Raw genomic sequence first — 25,492 nt, forward strand, 5'->3', positions numbered from 1 at the left:
TTGTCATCCAGGAACCATCTATACCAGTGTTTCCCAACCTCGGTCCCATGGCCCCCCTGTGACTGCAGATTTTTGTTCCAACCAGATTCATAATCAGTGACAACACCTGATAGCACTGATCTCATTTAGTTAGCTGGTATTATTTTTCTTTTATTGTACTGTACATTCAGAAAAGCACAGCAGCATGATTTTTACATTTATGAGACATTTAGAAATACAGTGGAACCTCGGTTTGCGAGTAACTTGGTTTACGAGTGTTTTGCAAGACGAGCAAAAATTTTTAATAAATTTTCACTTGATAAACGAGCGAGGTCTTGCAGTACGAGTAGTATGTACTGTATACGCTTCGTCTGCTGAGCGTCATGTGATCACAACTGAGCTGATGATTCTTCTCTTTCTCTCACTGCGGGATTGTGGGCAATCGTCTCCTATTCTCTGTCTGAGTCGGCGTGCCTCACTCATATAGTCAACATCCGTACGAGCGTATAGTGTTTACTACAGCATTAGCATTGTGACTGTGTGTGCGCGTGCACACGCACGCTTGTGTGCGTGTGTGTGTGTGTGTGCTCGCTCATGTGTGTGCGCTGTGACGTGCGAGTCCCCGTCTTGCTCCCTAAAACACGAAGCTGAGTCTCAGTACTTTAGCAACACAAGCTTTATTCAGCTTGAAACAGCAACAGCGTGGTTATTTATACACAGACACAGCAGTCAGGCAGGGCCCTGCACATTTATAATGTTCCTTGTTCCTTGTATCACCCATTGACGGCAGACGCTTATAGCATGTCCGCGATCTTTTCGGATTCGCTTTTACGGAGAACTGCTACAGCGCTGGGAGACTGCGATTGCTTTGGGACGTTCTTCCGCGTGTCGTCCCGTTGGGTGCAATCCCACAAGAGTTTAGAAACTCACTCACACCAGCCATGATTCTTTTCAAAGGTAAAGTGCAAGTTAATTTGTTTTATGTATTTTTACTTTATATTTTGTATTACCGTAATCATTTTTATATGAATAGTTTTGGGTTATGGGGAAATTCACTTTGATATACGAGTGCTTTGGATTGCGAACACGTTTCCGGAACGAATTATGCTTGCAAACCGAGGTTCCACTGTATTTCTGCTTTTGCTATAGATTTAAATGCTTAACTCTCTTTTGTAGATTTCATTATATTTTGCCCATTCTCTGTGCAGTTTTTCCCCTTTGTTGTATCTTATTAATGACAATTAAAAATGAGCAGAGCAGACACACTGGCAAACAACACGGAATAATCAAAGGCTGCAAGTGCTTTAGCATCAGATCCACTAATTAGTAACTAATGGAATAATTAAACAATTGGAACACCTAGAAAAGTAGAATGAATATCAAGATGAAAATATTGTTAAAAAGAAAAAAATACATTATTCCCATAGAACTGCTTGGTACATTTTAATATATATACTGTGTGTATATATATTACACATGTATACACATATATATTTACCAAACTTAGTTTTCTAATTTCTATATTGTTCCCAAAATACAGAACTTGGGAAATAACACATCACTTAATTAGCCCAGGAGTCCAGTTAAAAACAGAACCTGGATGGAACAAAAACCTGTAGCCACAGGGGGCTACAGGACCGAGGTTGGGAAACACTGGTCTGCACACTCTGGCCACATGAGGTCGGGCATTGTCCTGCCCCATGATGAACCAAGGGCCCACTGTACCAGTGTAAGGTCTGACAATGGCTCAGAGGATTTCATCCTGGTACCTAACAGCAGTCAGGGTACCGTTGCCTGGGACGTGGAGGTCTATGTGACCCTCCAAGGATATGCCTCCTGTGCTGCATGGTGAAGGACAGTGAGCACAAGTCCCACTAGATGATGTCAGCCCCTCATACCACCCTCAAGGAGTCTGTTTCTGACAGTTTGGTCAGAAATATGCACACCAGTAGTCAACTTAAGGTCATTTTGTAGGACTATGGCAGAGCTGCTCTTGTTCCACACATATATGAGCAGATACTGGTCCTGCTGCTGGGTTGATGCCCTTCTATGATCTTGTCCAGTTCTCCTTGTGTAACTGCCCGTCTCATGGTTTCTTCTCCATCCTCTTGAGACTGTGCTGGGAGACACAGCAAACCTTCTTGCGACGGCACGTGTGGATGTGCCATCCTGGAGGAAATGAACTACCTGTGCAAACTGAATTGGCTGCAGGTACCGCCTTGTGCTGGCAGTAGTCACAAGGACACTAGCAAGACGCAAAACTAGGAACAGAATCAGTCAGGAAGGGTAAGGAAAGAGCATTTATCTGTGGCCACCATCTGCAAAACCATTAATTTGTTGGGGGTGTCCTGCTGTTGCCTCTCCAGTACACATGTTGTCACTTTCATTTGCACCAAAGCTGCTGAATCTTAAAATTGACCTGAGGTTAGATTCTGATGATTAAGTGAATGTAACATTTTTTAACATATTTTACTGTGTGTTTGAGAAAAGAATTGAAGTTTTTTTTTTTCCAATTTACTCAAAAACATACCAACAAGCTATTAATGCTGCTAACCTCCAGTTTTATTTTATTTTCAGTAGGTCAGTTACTTAAACCAAACTCCTGCTTATGAGGTGTTGGTTGAGCTTGACAAAAGCATATAAATTTCAGAATGTTTTTCCTTTTTTCTTGACTCATCACAAAGAGCCTTTCATAATACTCTATTGCTGAATATTTGCACTCATTAGTGAGTCTGAGATTTATATTTTATTTGTCACATACACAAACACAGGGATATACAGAAATATGCCACATATTTGAAAAAATAAATAAATAAAGGTTAGTTTAGTGATGTCACAGGTTGCAGTCACAGTAAGCCTAGTTTCTATTCATTAACTCCAGAACAGAAGTGATGTTCATTGGGTGCAGTGCTGTGAAAGGTCATTTGTGAATATACAGCATATTTTCCGGAGTTGAGTTGAGAATTCCACACTTACTTTCATTCTAAAGATATTTCTTTAAATATATCTGATTTTTCTTAAAAGATAATTATTTAGACTCCACTGGATGAAATTCATATGGGTGTTTAAGATTACAGTATTTTTCTGATTTTTACTTCATTAAAACATCTGTAAGCACGATTACTTTAAGTTCAGTATTCACTTCAATTTAAAAGCAGGATGATTAACGTTTCTTTTTCTTTTAAATCCCACAATATACAGTATGCATATATTTTATTTCATACTCTTAATTTATTTAGCAAGGGCAATTACTGAAACATCTTGCATTTTTATTCAATTAATTTTTATTCCGTATAACACCATTGGAGTAAGTGCCTTCATGGTGTACATCACACAGGAACTTTACCTAAAGAAGGATTAAATGGCATATTAAATATTTACACACCAAGTTAAGTGTTAAATAAATAAAATCCTGTTATCTATACTACATATTATTACAGTGTGTAAACAAGCTCTTTTCATTCTTTCAAAAATATTGAATTTTTTTTGCAAGCAAGCGTAAATCAAGATGTATTAAATCAGATTTGTAAGTAACAGTTTTCACTTCTTTAGAAAAAAAATGATTAATATAAGTGGCATAATAATTAGGGTTAATATTCCTTATAAATTAAGCTAATTTGATTCATCCACTTTTACATAGTAATAACATTATTATAGTATAAAAATGCTTCAAGCACAGCTTAACAAGGTTGATGTAAGCATGTTTCACTTTCTGATTCATTTTCAGAGTACATTAAAACATTAAACTACGTACATTTTGATAAAAACAGGAAAAATGGGGGTGGTGTTAAATCCTTTCGATCATTTCAGCAGTGGCTTTCTAACCTGCATCTTGAAGTCTTCTCTTCACTTGCTTACATCGACCACTGTTAAGCTGTCCTGTGAGGCATCTATGATTAGAACAATGTAGACGAGAACAGGCTATTCAGCTGAACAAAGCTTGCCATTCCTATCTGCTTAATTCTTCTAAAATAACACCAAGTCTAGTTTTGAAAGTCCCTAAAGTCCTACTGTCTGTTACATTGCTTGGTAGCTTATTCCATGTGTCTGTGGTTCTCTGTGTAAAGAAATTTTTCCTAATGTTTGTGAGAAGTTTAGCCTTAACCATTATGTCTTCTCTTAATCTTCCTTGTGCTTAAACTAAAAAGGCTCTGCTCTTTTAGTCTTTCCTCATAAATCATCCCCTGTAGCCCTGGTATCAGCATAGTCCCTATTCTTTGGACATTTTTTACCACTGCCATGTCCATTTTGTAACTTGAAGACCAAGAGTGTGTCAGGCTATTGATAGTGATGAGTTCACTATACCCCTAAATCCTTCTCATAAGGTGTACTTTCGATTTTCATACCTCTCGTATATTCAAACCTAACATTCTTACTTCCTACATATAATACTTTACATTTACTTAACATTAAATTTCATCTGCCTCTATTCTGCCCAAGCCTATCACACTAGCTTTTAACTCTCAGTTGTCTTCTGATCATGTTGTAGGTTTGGGTCTGCCTGCCCTGCTCCTGTCAGAGTTTCATCCAGTTCTCAGGTTCCTTTTGATGGTGTAGGAAGCTGTTCTCACTGACACCTTTTTTTCTTTTTTGTTTTGCAATTTTTCTAAAGGAGAGACCTAAGTTTTTTTTTTAACCATTATGATAACAATATACAGTCCAATATTGTCCGAATAATGCTTCAGAGAGTGTAGCAACACAACTTGTTCCATCACCGCTTTTATACTGACAGAAAGTTTGTAAGTAAGCAACTCAAGTAGGGACACTTGAAGGAATTGTTTGCTTTAACTGTCAAGGCTTAACTCCCATTGTTGCAGAAAAGCTGTAAGTTCTTAACAATATAATACAATTTATTTTTATATAGCTCAAAATCACACAAGAAGTGCTGCAATGGGCTTTAACAGGCCCTGCCTCTTGACAGCCCCCCAGCCTTGACTCTCTAAGAAGACAAGGAAAAACTCCCAAAAAAAAACCTTGTAGGGAAAAATGGAAGAAACCTTCCCAGCCAACACAGGGCACAAGGCAGGGAACAAACCCCAGGCAGGGCGCCAGCCCACCGCAGGGCGCACACACACCAAACACACACACTAGGGCCAATTTAGAATTGCCAATCCACCTAACCTGCATGTCTTTGGACTGTGGGAGGAAACCGGAGCGCCCGGAAGAAACCCACTCAGACACGGGGAGAACATGCAAACTCCACGCAGGGAGGACCCGGGAAGCGAACCACAGGTCTCCTTACTGTGAGGCAGCAGTGCTACCGTGCCGCCCGTGACCAGGGTATAATATATACAATATGTAATACACACACACAGACAAAGTTTGGATCCACCAGGATATTTTTGTGTTTTTTATATGTATTGATTGGATGCTAGAGGGCGCCACTGAGCTCCAAAACCCCTAGCACAACTACTGTGAAACAATCACAAGTTCAGATAAAATAAATTTATTTGCACAAAAGTACCTCCAACAGGCTCCTTCTTAGTAGATTCAGTACATCACAATACTTAATATACAACACAGAATACTTCTTTTCCTCTCCACCATCCACACCTCCCATTTATGATGCTCTCTCTTAGGTAAGGCAGCCCCTGTTTATTTCAGACCCAGGAGTGCTTTCAGTGCCTTAGCACTGCATGATGGTGTTACTTCTGGGTCAGGCAGAAATCCCTTGAAACAGAGATCATTTTCTTCTACAGCTCTCCCTGGTGGCATCCATGATGCTCAGAAGAGTTGTCCCTAAATCAGACCCTGTCCACCTAACAGCTAGGTTAGACTAATGACTCCGTACTCTCAAAAATGGCAAAGGTGTGAGACCTCCAAAACTGAGCGTAAAACATAGGCCAGAAACCTACCTGGCCAGCCCAAAAATAAGACTCACCCTATGGGTGATAATCCCTGGGAAACTATGAGCAGGGCTGGCTGAAGCTTTTTTACCGCCCTTGGCAAAAGTGAAAATGTCACTCCCAAACCACCCCCAGCCCTAAACCTGCAAGGAACAAAATAAAGAAAAAAATGAAGAACGGACTAAAGTGGGATCTTCCTGACTAATCAGAAAGGTCAGCAGTCACACTTAGACTGAAAAACACAGGCAGCAAAAAGGATAAGTTCACATTATCACTAGCCCAAGCATGGTGACGGAAAGCCACTCATTACCAAGACTTACATTATAGAAAGGAGATCTCCAAAAATCCCCAAACCGCAGTGTCTTAAAGGCGATTGCTATACACGTAATTGCAGATCTTTGAACCATGGAGTGTGGTAATCCAGGTTTCTCGTGAGTCACACATGGATGTAATTTAAAAGATAGGATCCACCTTGAAGATTTCGGCACGTGTGGACAATCGATAATTTAATTGAGTGGGAGGGCATGCAGATGCTCGACTGTTTCATTGAGTGGGGGTTTGGTGGTGATGGGCTTTTGGTGGTGGTTTTCCCTTTGTGACTTTGGTGCACTCACCAAATTAACTAAATGCTCTTCCCCCCGAAAAACATTCTTGCTCTTGGCGACTGTCTAGTTTGTCTATATAGTAGATCCAGCCCCGCTCTGAGGCTTGGGCCTACTAGGCCCCAGACAATGAGAGCATGAAATGTGCTTAGAAATGTTCGAAAAATGCAGAAATATCTTACTATAGAGAGAAAACTGTAAGAAATCTCCAAAACAAGGTTCTTTGTAAAAGGTGGTTTATGTAACAAAAGATAGAAAAAACTCAAAAGAGCAAAAAATGGCAAAAAAAGTTTCCATCAGGCAATCCAAAAGCAAACAAGTTCTAAATCAAAATTCTTTAACTGAGTCAAAGAGTTGACAAAACCAGTAAATCCAAAGACTCAAAGCAGGACTCACAGAGAAGGTCCAACACTCCTCCAAAGCACCGTCATTGAACCGCTGGGAAATTTCACCACTTGCCTTTAAAGACTGGGGGGCTGTTCCTTACAGTGAGATACTGGTGACCCTGCCTCTTGGAGGTCTACCCACAAAATGTAAGAAATATAGAAGAACAAGGTTACGCAGGTAAAGACTTTATCAGAAAATATAATTGGTATATAATGCAAAATTCAAAAAAAATTAATAACACTGTTAACATAAACATAAAGATTCAAAAATGAACAAAAAACCATGCAAAAGGAATTTATACATAAGCCAAGAGAGGAACCCTGGCTTAAACATAAGAAACAGTTAAGCGTTCCTTTTCCTATCTCTGTTTGTGTCCTCATTCGCCTGGCTCATCCCTGTGTACATTATCGAAAGTTCCCAGTTCAAGAGGCTCCTGGAAGCAGTTGGGGAGTGTGAAGTCGACACTGACAGTCACAGAATTTAGCTTGCAACATTTTGAAATAAGAGGAAAATGTACTGGTAGGAGTACTGGTAAGATCTTTGAAATGGCACTTGCTATGCTTCAGTCTGGGTTTATTTCTTTTGATGTTTTTGAATTACTGTTTTTATTGTTATATTAGTACACTAATAACAAATAATAAGCAAACATATGTCTGTTGCCTCCTTTGTGTTATATTTACCCCTGCACAAAACAAACCAAAAGTATTGAATTATTTTTAACAAGAAAAAGTGTTAGTACATGTAACAGAAACATGTAAATACCAAAATGTGTTACATAAATACAGTAGGAAAGCCTGCCTAGTGTCCACTGCTGTAGTAATGCAGATTTACATGTCCTTTTTGTGATGCATTTTGAAAGAGTCACCAACGCAGAGCCCAATGTCATGATCAGGACAGTAGAAGTGTTTTTCTTTTCACACTTTCTTGTAGTATTTTATTTCCGCTGCTTGCACATGACAGGGTAGAATGTCATTGTCTGATCCGTGCGATGGACGAATCCCTTGTGTTATTGTGGGTTGCCACAGCACAAGGCTTAGTGACTTTCATATTTACCCTGACGTGGACATTGACAGTTACAGCTGCATTGTGAATAGCGCATGAGGCTTTAATATCCTTCCACTTGAACACAATCATTTTGCATACTGCACCCTGCTGCAGTGCTAAGCACCTGAAGCCACCAGGCATATCACGGCAATTTGGTCGTACAGTGCAGTATGCAAGAGTTTCATTATCCGTGTTAACATCTGATGATCAATTCACATGTTATCATTATCACTTGATTCAACTGATGGTTCAGTTTCAGTTTTTTTCTAAAATGGGCTTTACAGATTTTTGTTTACATGCCAGTGTGTGTTTTTTTTGGTTGAAGGCTCCTTCCCATTCATAAATATTGATGAGCTCCATCACTACCTGCAGTTCACTGTAAACTTGGGGATGACATTGTGCATTCAGATAGGGGTGAATGAGTTATCTCAGGGATAACAGAAAAGAGCTAAAAAGAGAATATGATCATTCAGTCTTTGAAAAACAAAGAACACTTTTTTTTTCCCCACAAATCTTAATTTCTGGGCCCTCGTAGCCTGTGAGGCACAGCAAGTATGTAAATATAAGTAAATATTTCATTTATTTTGTCTTGGGTTTAATCTGTTAAACTAAAAAGTGTCATCATTTGGAAAAGTAGTGTACAGTGCCTGTTTTGTTGCACTACAGTTAGGACATAAGAACAAAAGAAATCTGTCAAATGAGAAGAGACCATTCAGTCCATCAAGCCGGTTTCTTTAAATAATAGTTAAAGCTGTCCCAGAAGCAAATTTGGGCTTGATTCGGGAAATAAAATGGATTTTTGTTCGGATTTTATGTAATTGACTTGACAATATAGTGGAAGTGGTATGAAAATTAAATACCTTGGGGGTGTTTGTGTGTGTCTGTGTGTGTATATATATCCTCACAGGTGGCACAGTGGTAGTGCTGTTGCTTTGCAGTAAGGAGATTATGGGTTCGCTTCCCAGGTCCTCCCTGTGTGGAGAGTGCTTTGAGTAGTGAGAAAAGCGCTATATAAATGTAAAGAATTATTATTATTATTATTATATATATATATATATATATATATATATATATATATATATATATATATATATATATATATATTTATATATATATATATATATTTATATATATTTATATATATATATATATATATATATTTATATATATATAATCTACAGTATATATATAATCTACAGTATATATAATTATAAGTACATATGTATTCATCCCCTTTGATATGAAACCTCTAAATTACAGAATATATAATTATAAGTGTTCTGATCAGGATGCCTCCTGGATGCCTCCCTGGTGAGGTGTTCTGGGCACGTCTAACTGGGAGGAGGCCCCGTGGAAGACCCGTGACACGCTGGAGGGACTGGCCTGAGAACGCCTCGGGATTCCCTTGGAAGAGGTAGAAGAAGTGGCTGGGGAGAGGGAAGTCTGGGCATCTCTGCTCAAGCTGCTGCCCCCGCGACCCGATCTCTGATAAGCAGAAGAGGATGGATGGATGGATAATTATAAGTACATATGTATTCATCCCCTTTGATATGAAACCCCTAAATAAGTTCTGGCCCAGCCAATTAACTTCAGAAGCCACATAATTAGCTGATTAGGGTCAATCAGTGTCACATAATCTGCCACCGGATGTCTGTATAAATAGACCTGTTCTGAAAGGCCCCTGATTCTGCAACATCACTAAGCAAGCAACATGAAGACTAAGGAGCACTCCAAACAAGTCAGAGACAAAGTTGTGGAAAAGTATAGATAAAGGTTGGGTTATAAAAAAAAATACCCCAAACTTTGAATATCCCATGGAGCACCATTAAATTCATTATAACAAATTGGAAAGAACAAGGCACAACTACAAACTTCACAGACTGGACAAGGCGTTCATTAAGATTGTGGGTTCACTTCCCAGTTCCTCTCTGTGTGGATAGTGCTTTGAGTACTGAGAAAAGCTCTATATAAATGTAATGAATTATTATTATTAATCAGAGATGCAACAAAGACACCAAGGATAACCCTGAAGGAGCTGCAAAGATCCACAGCGGAGATGGGAGTATCTGTCCTTAGGATCACTTTAAGCCACAAACTCCACAGAGTGGGGTTTAATAGAAGGATGGCCAGATAGCCATTGCTTAAAGAAAACAAATAAGAAAACACATTTGGAGTTTGCAGACACATGGAAGAAGGTTCTCTGGTAAAATGACAGTAACATTTAAGTTTTTGGCCATTATGTGTGGCACAAACCCAATACTTCCCCTCACCCTGAGGGCACCATTCCCACAGTGAGTTATGGTGTTGACAGCATCATGCTCTGGGTACAGGAAAACTGGTCAGGACTGAATGAGTGATGGATGTCACTATATACAGGGTACTTCTTGAGGAAAACCTATTTTAGTTTGCTAGAGATTTGAGACTGGAACGAAGATTCACCTTCGTGCAGGACAACAAATAACCCTAAACATACTACTAAAGCTGCATACGAGGGCTTTAAGGGAAGCATTGAAATGTCTTGGAATGACCTCATCAAAGCCCAGACCACAATCTGATGAAGAATCTGTGGCATGACTAGAAGATTTGTGGAAACCAACACAACCCATCAAACTTGAAGGAGTTGGAAAAGTTTGGCTTTGAGGTGTGAGATCTGCTAAGCTGTGTGATGCCCGGGTGCATACAGCCACCCTAACCCCGACACAGACAAAAAGGACACAGGTTTCACCACACAACACACCTTTAATTTTCAGCTGCCACTTCCCAGCAATATTCAAATAATAATATCATTGACAGCACAGTCCTTTCGCCTTCAGTCCTCCACACAGGCTTTGTCCTCTTCCTCCCGACTCAGGCTGTTGAATGCTGGTGACTGACCCCTTGTTATAGTGCCCCTGGAAGGCCTCCAGGTGCCCAATGAGCTTCTTCCGGCAGCAATTCCAGGTGTGGTGGTATGCTGAAAAATAAGGACCCTGCAAATATTCCGGCCACGAGCCCCGACAGGGTTGAGCTTCTTATGCTCATGGCTCTTGGCCCCGCTTGAAACCTAGGGGTCTGCCATCTGTTGGTCTGGGGGAGAAACTGTCCTGAAAATACTCTCTCCCCGAGTCCTTCCATTATCATGTTGCCCTGGCCAGCCATAGCTGAAAGAGACATTTCATTTGAGACTTGCAGCAAAAGGGGCCTCTACAAAGTACAGTAATCCCTCCTCCATCGCGGGGGTTGCGTTCCAGAGCCACCCGCGAAATAAGAAAATCTGCGAAGTAGAAACCATATGTTTATATGGTTATTTTTATATTGTCATGCTTGGGTCACAGATTTGCGCAGAAACACAGGAGGTTGTAGAGAGACAGGAACGTTATTCAAACACTGCAAACAAACATTTGTCTCTTTTTCAAAAGTTTAAACTGTGCTCCATGACAAGACAGAGATGACAGTTCTGTCTCACAATTAAATGAATGCAAACATATCTTCCTCTTCAAAGGAAACAGAGAGTAAAGCAAACAAATCAATAGGGCTGTTTGGCTCTTAAGTATGCGAAGCACCGCCGGTACAAAGCTGTTGAAGGCGGCAGCTCACACCCCCTCCGTCAGGAGCAGAGAGAGAGAGAAACAAAGTCAAAAATCAATACGTGCCCTTTGAGCTTTTAAGTATGCGAAGCACCGTGCAGCATACTTAAAAGCTGCACACACAAGGTAGCAACGTGAAGATAATCTTTCAGCATTTTTAGACGAGCGTCCGTATCATCTAGGTGTGCGAACAGCCCCCCTGCTCACACCCCCTACGTCAGGATCACAGATAGTCAGCGCAAGAGAGAGAGAAAGAAAAGTAAGTTGGGTAGCTTCTCAGCCATCTGCCAATAGCGTCCCTTGTATGAAATCAACTGGGCAAACCAACTGAGGAAGCATGTACCAGAAATTAAAAGACCCATTGTCCGCAGAAATCCGCGAACCAGCAAAAAAATCCGCGATATATATTTAAATATGCTTACATATAAAATCCGCGATAGAGTGAAGCCGCGAAAGGCGAAGCGCGATATAGCGAGGGATCACTGTATTGATTTTGGGAGGGTGGGATACCTATACACATTCAGGATTTATGCTTTTTTGTCTTAATTATTAGTTGTATCATAATAAAAAATGTTTCACACCTTGGAAATGGTGGCCATTTTGCGTGAATAAAATGGTACAAACCCCTCAAAAATCTATTTTAATTCCAGGTTGTAATGTAACAACACAGGACAAACACTGAGGTGGATGAATACTTTTGCAAAGCCTACTTGTATATAAGCTGGATAAGTGCAAATACTTATTTAGGGGTATACAGGACAAAATCAATTAGGGCTATTGGTTTCCTCTTTATTATTTTGTCTTTTCATGCATGCTCCAACTTCCTCTAATTTAACTTGTATAAAGTGTTCAAAACCCATCATAAGTAATTGTTCTCTCACAGAATGAAATAGTTTGACATGATTCATAAAGTGTTTTAAATAATTACAGCTAGGAAACTGTTGAGTGACAGCTCCTATTTACATGCTGCCGTGGCCGTTATTAGATTTGCTGACAGAAAGGTATATTAATGTGGGATATTTAATGTGCTTAATAAAAATGAAAATGTCTTGACTTTTCCTGTCACCTTCTCAGGTTGCAGACAGTTGGGTGCATGCCTCCTCCTGTGTCCTCTGCAGTCATTCTGACCAAAGCAGTTGGTGGAAATGAGGTAAGATGCCTTAATTTGCCTTTTGTAGGATATCTTGTTTGAAAGACTAGTCCGTTTGAGCAGATGTATAGCAATCTTTACAAGCGCAGGTGACGTTGCTGTTGTTTCTACACACATACATTAACGACTGCAATATGTATGTGATATTTGTGTAGATTTAACAATATGTAATATCTAGAATTTATGCTTTCCTTAATAAGCCAAAAATATCAAATACACAGAAAAGAAAATGAGCTGTGTTTTATATCCAAAAAAAGAAAAGTTTGTATTTTATAGAAATATGTTTCTTTAAATCTTTCTAAGTGAGGAGTTAATTTTTCCCTCAATGGTCTGGGGTGGGGAAATCTTCAGTGTCAAGAACTTGATACAATTAATAGAACAAAATGTATTTGTAAGAATTACAGTACTCTCCATAAATGAATACACCTCCTTTGAATGTTAAGATTTTTATTCAGTCATCAGTCAAAACCACAACAATTAGCAGGCTTTTGACAACACTGAGTTATTAAACATTTGTTTTATTAACAACATAAAAGCTTGGTCACCAGCATCATTAGGATAAGAATATCGTACATTTATTCAAATGAGGTGTTGTACAAATGAATACACCCTGCAACAAATTCCTCCAAATCTTAATATTTTGGATAGCCTCCATGATTTTTTTTTTAAGAGCAGCACCCACACTTCCAGACGAAGTGTCCAGAATGAACAAGTTGGTGACACGTTGCCATGTCTGTCTTTCTCCATTCTTGGAGGATGAGATCTTTCAGAGCCTAGATGCTCATCCTGTCTTTTCAGAATTCCTCATAGATGGATGGATGGATGTTGTTTTGGGTGACATGCTTGGACACTGAATCACTTCCACCATGTTCTTCCTCACAAATACAGCAGTGGCCTTGGATGTTATGTTCTGGGCAATTATCATGTTGAAAGAGTGCCTGGTGACTCAGGGCATAGAGAGATGGTAGCATTTTCTCCTTCAGTATTTCACAGTACATCTGTGAATTCATGATGCTATCAAAGAGGTGCAATTCCCTGACATCTGCAGCACTACTACAACCACCACAGAAGAACACTGCCACCATCATGCTTTACAGCGGGTACCATGCATTTTTCATTGTACTCCTTGCCTTTGTTACACCATACAGTTTGAATGCCATCAGTTCCAAAAATATTTATCTTTGTCTCATCACTCCAAAGTATAGAGTCCCAATAGTCTTCTCCTTTGTCATCATAGGCCATGGCAAATGCTAAATGGGCTTTTTTGTGCATGGGCTTTAGCAGTGTTTTCCTTTATGGATGACACCCTTGCATTGTGTACACTGCATTGTGTCACGGAAAACACAGTTTCACATTCTGTTGCTTTAGCTAACTGTGATGAACTTGCATTTGGAATTTCCTCAACTCTTCTTATCACAAAATGCTCAGGTGTCGAGGTGTTAGCTTCTGGTGGACGTCTCAGAGTGTTTGCCTCTAGTCCATCCTTTCTGAATTTCGGAATCATTTTTGCTAGTATATTCTGACTGATTGGCGATGCTTTGATTTTCTTGTAGTCTTGACCTTTTTGTGTAAAGAAATTGCTTTCTTTCTCAAGTCTTGTAACATTTCTCTAACATGTGGTGCCATTATTGTCAAAATTAAATGAAAGGTGATTTTACTTGTTAAATATCACACATAATGGTCAGTTATTTGGTGATCACGTGTGATGGTTGATTAGACTCAACTGTTGTTGAATTCCTGCTGATTAACATTTAACCTAAGACCCTTCATTGGGGTGTACTCATTTTTGCACCATGGTCATGGTTAAATCATTTTGTTATAAAAGTTCCAATTTTTCTTTTTTCTACTGACAAATCTCATTTGCAACCAATAAATCAGATTTGCCTATTTTATGGTATAGGAAATATTCATTCTAAAGGGACATAGACGGATGTTTTTTCTGAAAAATCTTTTGGGATTTATGGTACTGTAAGCTATAGAGCGCATTTAGGAGAATTTTGGACCTTTTCTATATGCTTAAGATCAGCTGGGTTTAAGTCTGAAAACTAATTTTTTTTTTGTAGTTTATTTTAAAGATTTGTTTAAAGTCACAGACCATCCTGGAGGGTCCATATGTGGCCAGTGTATATCATTATTGTGAAGAAAAATGCGTGTATGGCCAGAATATCCTGATACTTAGTAGAGTTTGCAATGCTGTTGATCTTAGAGTCCTCTGAACCAGTTGCAACTTCAGTTTGATTAGAGTTATTATTAGGCACACATCTACTTAAGAGCTAATACGCCACATAATAATTTGCAGGTGTATTTTTGCATGCAGCATAAAGACAAAACATTATGTTGAAATAAACAGAGAAAGATCATGCAGTCCATTATTTTACCTCCTCCACCAATTCAGCTTTACAAAAATGTAGTAATATATACACTGTACACTCACCAGCCACTTTATTAGGAAAGCCTTGCTATTACCCAGTATGACCCCCTTTCGCCTTCAGAACTGCTGTAATTCTTTGTGGCACAGATTCAACAAGGTGCTGGAAACATTCCTCAGGAATTTTGGTCTATGTTGACGTGATAGCATCACACAGTTGCTGCAGATTTGTCGGCTGCACATCCACGATATGAATCTCCCGTTCCAGCACATCTCAAAGGTGCTCTATTGGATTGAGATCTGGTGACTGTGGAGGACATTTGAGTCCAGTGAGCTCATTGTCATGTTCAAGATAGCAGTTTGAGATGATTTGAGATTTGTGACATGACGTGTTATCTTGCTGGAAGGAGCCATCAGAAGATGGGGACACTGCGGTCATAAAGGGATGGACACGGTCAGCAACAATACTCAGGTAGGCTGTGGTATTTAAACAATACTCAATTGATACTAAGGAGCCCAAAGTGTGCCAAGAAAATATCCCCCACACTATTACAGCACCACCACCAGCCTGAACCATTGATGCAAGACAGGATGGATCCATGCTTTCATGTTGTTGATGCAAAATTCTAACCCTACTATCCAAATGTTGCAGCAGAAATCGAGACTTGTCAGACCAGACATTTTTACAATTTTCGGTTGTCCAAGTTTGGTGAGCCCGTATGAATTGAGTCTTAGCTGACAGGAGTGGCACCCAGTATGGTCTCCTGCAGCTGTATCCCATCTGCTTGTGTGTGTTCAGAGATGCTATTTTGCATGCCTCAGTGGTAACGTGCTTATTTGAGTTATTGTTGCCTTTCCATCAGTTCGAACCAGTCTGGCAATTCTTATCTGACCTCTGGAATCAACAAGGCATTTTTGACCAACGAATTGCCGGTCACTGGATATTTTCCCTTTTTCAAGCCATTCTTTGTAAAACCTAGAGATGGTTGTGTGTGAAAATCCCAGTAGATCAATGGTTTCTGAAATACTCAGACCAGCCCGTCTGGCACCAACAACCATGCTACGTTCACGCTCCCGTCACTTCAGTCCCCTTTCTTCCCCGTTCTGATGCTCGGTTTGACCTTCAGCTTGATGTCATGACAATATCTACAGGCCGAAATGCATTGAGTTGCTGCCATGTGATTGTCTGACTAGATATTTGCATTAACAAGCGGTTGAACGGATGTACCTAATAAAGTGGCCAGTGTACCAATGTGTACACAAATATTTACAAACAAACAAATATGCACTAATATTTTATTTATTAAATTCAGGTTTCTACTGTGCTATGTTAGATGCATTCTGAAATTAATCACTCATCACAATCCCTCTCGTGTTCTTAGATCCGCAGATCAGCTGCTCCTAACCGTTCCCAAGGCACGTTTTAAAGTTCGTGGTGAAAGGGCTTTTTCCGTCTGTGCACCTAGGCTCTGGAACTCCTTACCTTTAGTGGTTAGGCAAGCCGCTTCAGTCGCCACATTCAAATCACACCTAAAAACGCACTTCTTCACATTGGCTTTTAATTCTTAACCTGTTTTATTTCCACTTGCTTTTTGCTATTTCTCTGTTTTATTGGGTCCACTAACCTGTTTTTAGTGTCTCTGTTGTAATTCTCAATGTTTGTTTTTAATATTTTGCTTTTAGTCTTGCTTGTTTTAACTGTACAGCGCTTCGGTCAGTTGTAATGCTGTGTTTTTAAGCGCTTAACAAATAAAAATGGTATGGTATGGTATGGTATGGTACTCTGTAAGGAAAAGACAACAGTTTCAGTTGAATACAAAGCATCTTAACAAAGGTTCATCATTGTTAAGAGGCATCCAGTAACTGCTGGGCAGGCTAGGAAGAAAGGGAAAATGGAAAAAACATTATTTGATACTGCACTAAAGTTATAATTGATTAATTAAAAAAAGTAGTTTAAGAAAATGTTATGAAAAGCCTCAGTTTAGATTTAAATGCAGGGACTGATGGGACTTTGCTAATATTGGTAGGAAGATTATTTCAGTGTCTGGGTGCTCTGTAACTGGAGGCCCTGTCTGTTACAGCAGTTTTATTTATTCTTGCAATTTTAAGCAGGCCGTTATCATGAGGTCATAGTTGGCACAGTTGACTGTAGTGTTGCATGGTATATTGGAGCAAAAAAAGTACAGAACTATCCAGTTTTAAAAATTGTAGTATATTAGCATTATACAAAATTTGGTAATCTCACGATCAGCACTTAAAGTGTTTGGTTTTCACACACCTAGTGCTCTGACCCTCAAGGTGGACACCACTACAATTGGTGTATATCTGTGTGTTTGGAACTCCAAGGGGAATAGCTCTTCACTGTAAGATGCAAATAACAACACACTCAAATCAATGAGGATGAAGCTTTAGGCAGCAGAGGTGGTGGGATATCATGCACTGTGAGAAATGTTTTTTATTACATGTCTGTCTGTTGCTGAGGCCTGGGAGTTTGGCCACCACCGATGTTTGGACTGACCCCGATTGAATTGGGCGGTAATGTGGCAGATTGGTTATCTCGGATCCCGGGTCAGTGTGAGCAGAGTGTGCTGGAGCTGGATGGCATGTGTGTGTGAGCAGGGGTGATGAAGCAGCTGGGGGCTTGGTGGAGAACTGGGTGACTTATTTGTTATTTGCTTTGGTGTTGTTTCAGTGCTGGTATTGAGGTGTGAAAGCGTATTGGTGGCAAAGTCAAAATTTTCGTATTGATCTTACATTAAGGTTTACCATTTATGTACATCTTTATATGTGAGAAACGGGATATTGCAATTGATTCTAAACTTATAAGCCTGGGAAATGATTTTAGAACTGGAGTTATGATCCATGTTTCCTTGTTTTGGATTAACTGTGTCAATGATTGATTTGAACAGCTTGGGTATAAACCATTAAATTAGTCAACTCTACTTAAGATAAATGAATGAACAAAGTTTTCAAGACCCTGCAGCTTAAGAAAGTACCTTAATTTTGCATTTCTAAACTAGAAAAGGAAGGTTCTGGAAAATTCAGAAATGTGATGGTCTTTAAAGGAATACTCCACCAAAAATTATATTTTTTAATATGTTACTTACCCCATGTAGTTTGTAGTGATAGCTGAGAACATTTTTTAATCTTGTACTTCCATGCAGAACGGACATAAAGTTTCTAATACAATTCAAGTCAACGTTGACCAAAGTGGGGCAACAGCAAACAGTATCAAAAAAATCTTACATTTCTTGTTTTGCATAATTCACATGTTAAGTCATCTAGTCTTATGGTCACTCTTGTCGTTTGAAGGAACTGCAGCTTCACAAAGACAAACCGGTTGTCCCTGTTTTAATAAGGTTAGAGTCCAACAAAAACAAGCACTCAATGGCTCTAAACAAATAAAAAGCAGGGTCCTTGTGAGGAAACGTTTCTTTTAGCTGGTAGGCCTAGGAAAGTCACGGCGGGAAGGAGTTCCATCCTGCAGTGAGTTCTTGTATTGAGTGATACCTCCTTCTGAGAATTGCTGGATATGAAGCGGGAAATCCAGGTAGAAGTACATAACTCAGAAGGGCCCAGTGGATTGTCCACCAGATGTGCATGCATGACATCACAAAGTCCGAAACACACATGTATTTTTACTAAAATATTTTTAAATAAGTCACTTCTGGAAAACATTCTAATCAAGTAAAATGGAACTTTGTGAGAGGCAAATGAGCATTTGAGTTAAAGACCTTCCCAATCCTCCATCCCCATTCACTGGTCATAGGTCCAGCCCAGTAAGAGCTTATTCATTGGCAAACATTGCATTTCATGTGATGGTGACAGTGCAGAGTTTACTGTGAGACATGTACAGCTAAAAATTAAAAAGCGAGTGAAAGCATTATCAGGAAGAAAATGTGCTTCAGATTTGTGCATATCCATTGTGCTTCTACTAGCAGAAAGTCAATTTGCCCCCATGCACTTTCACAGACTGCCACTAAATAATTCTGTGGTACTCCAGTTGACGATATGAATATAAATATAACACAAGGGAATGGTCTACAATTCAAATACTTGCTTGTGTTTTGTGTGCATTCCATTTTTGTTTACAAGAGCCATTTTCTAGAAGTGACTTATCAACAATAATTTACTATAAATACATGTGTTTGGGACTTTTTGAGCATATGACTGGATGGCTTCATGTTTGGATTATGCAACACAAGTAATGTTTTGATGTTTACTTTTGTTTCAAACGTTTTCTCAACCATTACTACAAAGAATATGGAGTAAGTCAGTCAGTCAGTCATTCTCTAACCTGTTTGGTCCTGAACAGGGTCTTGGGGGTCTGTTAGAGGCTATCCCAGCTAGCATAGGACACAAGGCAGGGAACCCAGGACAGGGTGCCAGTCCATTGCAGGGCAAACACACACACACTCTAGAGCCAACTAAAATGGAACGTTGTGAGAGGCAAATGAGCATTTGAGTTAAAGACCTTCCCACTCCCCCAACCCCATTCACTGGTCATAGGTCCAGCCCAGTAACCGCGTATTCATTGGCTATCATTGCATTTCATGTGATGGTGTAGAATTGCCAGTCCACCTAACCTGCATGTGTTTGGACTGTGAGAGGAAGCCAGAGCACCCAGAGGAAACCCATTCAGACATGGGGAGAACATGCAAACTCTATGCAGGGAGGACCTGGGACCCTGATCTCCTCACTGTGAGGCAGCATCACCACTGCGCCACCGTACACGGAGTAAGTAATCTATAAAGAAAATATCATTTTTGGTTGGAGTATTCCTTTAAATCAATTTTTTCTATATTATCTGAGATTTGAATGGATTTGGCCTCAGTACAATTAAAGCCTTTATAGAGTTTGATATTTTCTGTAGTGTCTTAGTATTCACAGTAAAATACATTTTTCTTTTTCAGAATTTCAAACTAATTCTCAATCATGCACCACCAACTGACTAGAAAAATGGTTAATTAATGATCTGACTGAGAGAGAATTATTTGGTTTAAATGATAAATACATCTAGGAATTACAGCATATGAATGAACATTAGTATTGGCTCGTCTCTGACTCCTTTTCTACAATCTCCCTGACAGATGTTCTGGCATTTTGCCTTGAGAGTTGTTGTGGCGCTCTGTGCCTGCATGTGGTGAGGAGTGCTGTGCAATAACAAAGTTGTTCATACTGTTGTTTTGTATTTCTGAGGGGACAATGAACACTTGGTCATCTAGCTCTGTGAAGAGGATTTCTTCTGTTCTGTAGTAACCCTATTTTTTGACACCTATTGCACACCCAGCCTACCTGGAGTGGGGTCTCTCTTTCTTTGAATTGCCGTACCCATAATTTCTTCCATTTTTTTTTTTAAGTTTATGGGAGTTTGTTTCTTGTCTTCTTAAGAGGGTTAAGGTTAAGGGTGCAAGAGTCCTTACTCGAACCAACAGCAGCGAGCACATCACACCCATCCTGCAACGTCTTCACTGGCTCCCTGTGTCTTACAGAATAGAATATAAAATGCTACTATTAACCTACAAAGCCTTAAATAACCTCGCGCCAAACTACATCAGTGACCTTCTCCATCACTATGTGCCTGTCCACCCACTAAGGTCCTCTGATTGTGGAAATATTCTTGTGCCCCACACTAATCTACACTCCATGGGTGACAGGGCCTTCAGTTGTATAGCGCCCAGACTCTGGAATGACCTACCGAAATTAATGAGATCAGCTGACTCCATGAATTCTTTTTAAAAACAACTCAAAACTCATCTGTTCAGGAAGGCTTATAGCTCTACTTGACTTTATTACCCTTCTTTCAGTTTACCTCTCTGTCAAGATGCTCATGTAACCTGTGTGTGTGTGCGAGACCATCAGTTATGTTGTCTGTTAGGCTTTTTCTCTGAATTCACTGTCGTAATCTTCTTTATTTATTTATCTAGTTTGTACAACGCTAAATACTGTATACCCTGCCGTTCTTTCTTATATTCTGTAAGTGCCTTGAGCATGGGAAAGGCGCTATATAAATAAAATTTATTATTTTTTTTATTATTAAGGTTGGAGGTCTGTCGAAAACACTGTTAAAGCCCATTGAGGCATTCCTTGTGTGATTTGGGCTGTACACAAAATAAAGTGTTGTTGTGTTGTGCTCCTATATTGCATGATCTAATGGCAACAACTACAGAGAAAAGAAAATTGTTTTTAACACTAACTCAAAGAGTCACCTTATCAAACATAGAGCAGGAATTACAGATTACTGTTTGCAAGCTTCAACACAAAAAGTATTTGATATGCATGAAGCAAATCAAATAGTTGTGTTTACAGTTCCTCAAATGCCGACTAAATTTTGAAGCTTCTCAAGCAGAATGTGTTTAAGAAATCGTTACCTTAAATATATATTGTATCTATTAATAATCAACCCTTAGAACCAGGCAGGAGGAAGCTTGTCCATTGCATCCTTTATTTCTCTTTATGAAGAGGAATGGCCACAAAATAAAGACACTGAGCTATATTTATAGACAACTGAAGTTACATAACAGTACCAAATTAGTGCTTACATATTCATCTGACATTTACTCTGATTGGTTCTTTGGCTTGCACCATCTGAATATTTACTCAGAAGAGTTTAAAAGATAGGAGATGTTTCCACCAGAGAGTATAACCAACCCAAAATAAAAGTGTCATTACAATGTATGTTTGGCCCTTATAATACTTTTCAATACTTTTTGATTTCCTGTGTTTGTGACAAATCTGTCAAATCTTAGTGGGTACAAGATAGCCAGCCATCTTCTTGAACCATCACCCAAAACAACCTTTTTCTTTGTTGTTCACTTGACCTTTATCTGGTTTTCTGATATGCTTGAAGGAGCTTCTGACATTTTTAACCCTTTTATACTACTTCTAAGACAGATGCTATAATGCCAAAACACTTTATGCACAACAACTGTATTACTCCTAAATGACAAGGTGACCCCAAAGTATAATTTTTCTTACACGAATGATCTGAACAATGGTATCTAGAGCTCTTTTGCTGTCTAAAAACATAACAATGGCAATTCCTGTATTGGAGAAGGTTAGAATGTCATTAAAAGCTGTTACTGTGCTCCGACAAGGGTGAAACTAGACAAAAAGTTTTGTATTTTGTATTGGTGAGATATACTGTAAGTTATTTGAGTAACATTTTTGCGTGAACTTTTATAAAGAAAAAGTACATTTAAATTTGATCTTTAGGTCCTAAGAACATCTGTCCATCCATCCCAGTACGCAGTGTGTGCAAGATTGAAGTACAGTAATCCCTCCTCCATCGCGGGGGTTGCGTTCCAGAGCCACCCGCGAAATAGGAAAATCCGCGAAGTAGAAACCATATGTTTATATGGTTATTTTTAGAATGTCATGCTTGGGTCACAGATTTGCGCAGAAACACAGGAGGTTGTAGAGAGACAGGAACGTTATTCAAACACTGCAAACAAACATTTGTCTCTTTTTCAAAAGTTTAAACTGTGCTCCATGACAAGACAGAGATGACAGTTCTGTCTCACAATTAAAAGAATGCAAACATATCTTCCTTTTCAAAGGGGTGCAAAGCAAGCAGTCAAAAAAAAAATCAATAGGGCTTTTTGGCTTTTAAGTATGCGAAGCACCGCCGGTACAAAGCTGTTGAAGGCGGCAGCTCACACCCCCTCTGTCAGGAGCAGGAAGAGAGATAGAGAGAGATAGAGAGAGACAGATAAAAAAAATCAATACGTGCCCTTTGAGCTTTTAAGTATGCGAAGCTCCGTGCAGCCTGTCCTTCAGGAAGCAGCTGCACACAGCCCCCCTGCTCACACCCCCCTACGTCAGCGCGAGAGAGAGAGAGAGAGAGAGAGAGAAAGTAAGCTGGATAGCTTCTCAGCCATCTGCCAATAGCGTCCCTTGTATGAAATCAACTGGGCAAACCAACTGAGGAAGCATGTACCAGAAATTAAAAGACCTATTGTCCGCAGAAACCCGCGAAGCAGCGAAAAATCCGCGATATATATTTAAATATGCTTACATATAAAATCCGCGATGGAGTGAAGCCGCGAAAGGCGAAGCGCGATATAGCGAGGGATCACTGTATCTGGAAAAAACTAATGTAGACTCTGGGATAATGTGTAATTTCCTCACACATAACATTTGGCCCAGTCCATACTACTTAATTTTCAGTTAAAAATACAGACATTAGTCTCCATTTTCGCTTTTCACCCAAAGCACCCTGGTGTTTTCAACCTTGGAAAACAAAGACTTCTGAAAACACACTCCAGAGCCTTATACTTTTGAAAATGCTTGCTTAGCGTTGTGGACGGGCAAAAACACAGACCCTAATCCCTCTGATTTGTTTGTGTTAATTACATGGCCCTGATTTGGTCACCCTTCACGGAAAAAACATATCCCAACATAGTGGACATTGAAGAATTGCTTTCCATGGCATTGTGTTTCTTACCTGTATGCATCTAAACTGTCTTTTGTGCAGTTTGAATGCTGCATACATGCAGAAAAGGCAAGAAATTTACCAGTCGCTACAGTTTTGCAAATACCCTTCAAATGTATTTCCACCAATGATGTGCATGCCCAGTGTCGGAGAACGTCACTCCATTTGCATTTTCGGTCATTGTAGTGTGAGTGGAGATACTTAAATAAGCAATGGGAAAAAAGCTAATATGGACGGAAATCATTTTGGTTTAAAAATGCTGCTTTGACATAAACATCTAGTAGTGTGGACTTAGCCTTTGTCAGGCAGCATCACAAACTACGGTACCATCTGTGCTCTAATTTGTCATGTCATTTTCTAAACTGCTTATTCCTGAACAGGGTTGCAGGGGTGCTGGAGCCTGTCCCAGCTAGCATAGAGTGCAAGGAAGAAGCAATCCCCTGAACAGGATGTCCGTCCATCGCAGGGCGAACATACAAACACTCACCCCAACCTCACACTGGTGCCAATTTAGTATTGTTAATGCACCTAACCTGCATTTCTTTGGACTGTGGGAAGAAACCAGTGCAAAACCTGGAGAAACCCACGTGGAAACTCCAAACAGGGAGGACCCGGGACTAATTACTGCAAGGCAGCAGCACTATCACTGCGCCACCATGCGACCTGCTGTAATTTGTGAATTTCTAATTTAAGATGGTGTGTATTGTCATCAAACATTACTGGATGCCTTTTCACTTGGGTTACCTCTGTTTTCAAAGCAGTAGTTTTATCTAATGCCTGTTTCATATATGAGGGACAGTTGCTTTGTAGCGGATTTATATTATTATTAGTTTTTAAACCTTGGATGTAAAGGTTTTTATGTACATAAACCTTAAAATACACATATCATTTGATTGTCTTCTTGTTGTGATGAATTTTTTTTTTTGCGCAGGAATGGAGCAAGTCAAAAGCTAACAATTACCTGAAGTAGTTTCACTGATATGAGATAATTACAATCAGAATGTTAACACCATGGGTGATAATTAAATCTCTATTATGAGAGGGTGTAAGACCTTATTCAATTAAAAAATTTCTGGATCACCGGGTATCTGTTTTCACATCTATGTGGCTATTAAAATTATCCAATAAAATTATCATAATTAATAGCTAATTCAGGTAAAGTGCTGCTAAAGTCGACTAAGAATGTCCAACTGGGATGAGGGGGTCTGTAAATGAGTAATATAATTATGCTTAACTGACTCTGGTTTAATATCCAGTATTGGGAACTCAAAGGATTCAAAGTGTTTAATATCATTTAGATGTCTTGCTTATATTCCAAGTGGCATGGTTGATTCAATTTTTTTCCTTTTAGGTGTGTATTGCAAAATAGGTTTTTTTATCCATCCATCCATCCATCCATCCAATCCATTTTCTAAACCTACATTTGCAGAGCAGATTTACGGGGAAGAGGTAGCCTATCCTAGTAAGCATTAGGCACAAGGGAGAACAATCCCTGGAAAGGACGCCAGCCCATCCCAGTTAGAACACACAAACATACAAATTAGCATTCCTAAGGAACCTAATCTTAATATCTTCGAACTGTGTGAGGAACCCTGAGCCACCCGGAAGAAACCCACACAGAGACGAGGAGAACATGCAAATTCCGCACCAGAGACTTGAAACCTGGCCTGCTTGTTTTGAGGCAGCAGCAGTACCTTTGCTCCATTGTGCTTCCCCAAATTCTTTACACTTTATGTTAATGCTAACCCTAAAACACTCACATGCATACATGTTGGGGATAAAACACTAAAACATAAGAAAAAAAATAGTAGTAAGCTTTTAGACCAACCATAAAGGCAACACATCAACATTATCAAGCAAGAAGTCACTAATTACAACCGGACTATTGGCAGATTTCTTAACTGAGGCTCCTCTCGTATTATGTACAGATAGCTTGGTTTGAAGATAAGGTCCAAAGGCTTGATAGCTCAATGACTACAACAAAATAACGCTCAAATGTTAATCCATGTTTGACCCTTTTTTATCATTTTATTCAAAATTTATAGAAATCATTTGCCAAATAAGTACAGCAATTCTATATATGTTTACTTTTCCCCTCACTGTTACGCTAAACCTC

At 39.4% G+C, this 25,492-nt stretch overlaps 1 protein-coding gene across 2 annotated transcripts in view; it reads left to right on the forward strand.

Annotated features, from left to right (window-relative positions):
- The window catches only part of slc10a7 (solute carrier family 10 member 7), a 501,455-nt gene that overhangs the window by 40,244 nt on the left and 435,719 nt on the right, over nucleotides 1-25,492 (forward strand). The window contains exon 3 of one of the 2 annotated variants that reach the window (XM_028802720.2): nucleotides 12,499-12,573. In XM_028802720.2, coding sequence (XP_028658553.1) covers nucleotides 12,499-12,573 — 75 coding nt within the window. Of the gene's footprint in view, nucleotides 1-12,498; nucleotides 12,575-25,492 lie in introns of those variants that run through there. The other variant, XM_028802719.2, reaches the window with a different exon arrangement.

This window comes from Erpetoichthys calabaricus, chromosome 5 (genome assembly GCF_900747795.2).
Source record: "Erpetoichthys calabaricus chromosome 5, fErpCal1.3, whole genome shotgun sequence".
In the NCBI taxonomy this organism is placed as follows: domain Eukaryota; kingdom Metazoa; phylum Chordata; class Cladistia; order Polypteriformes; family Polypteridae; genus Erpetoichthys; species Erpetoichthys calabaricus.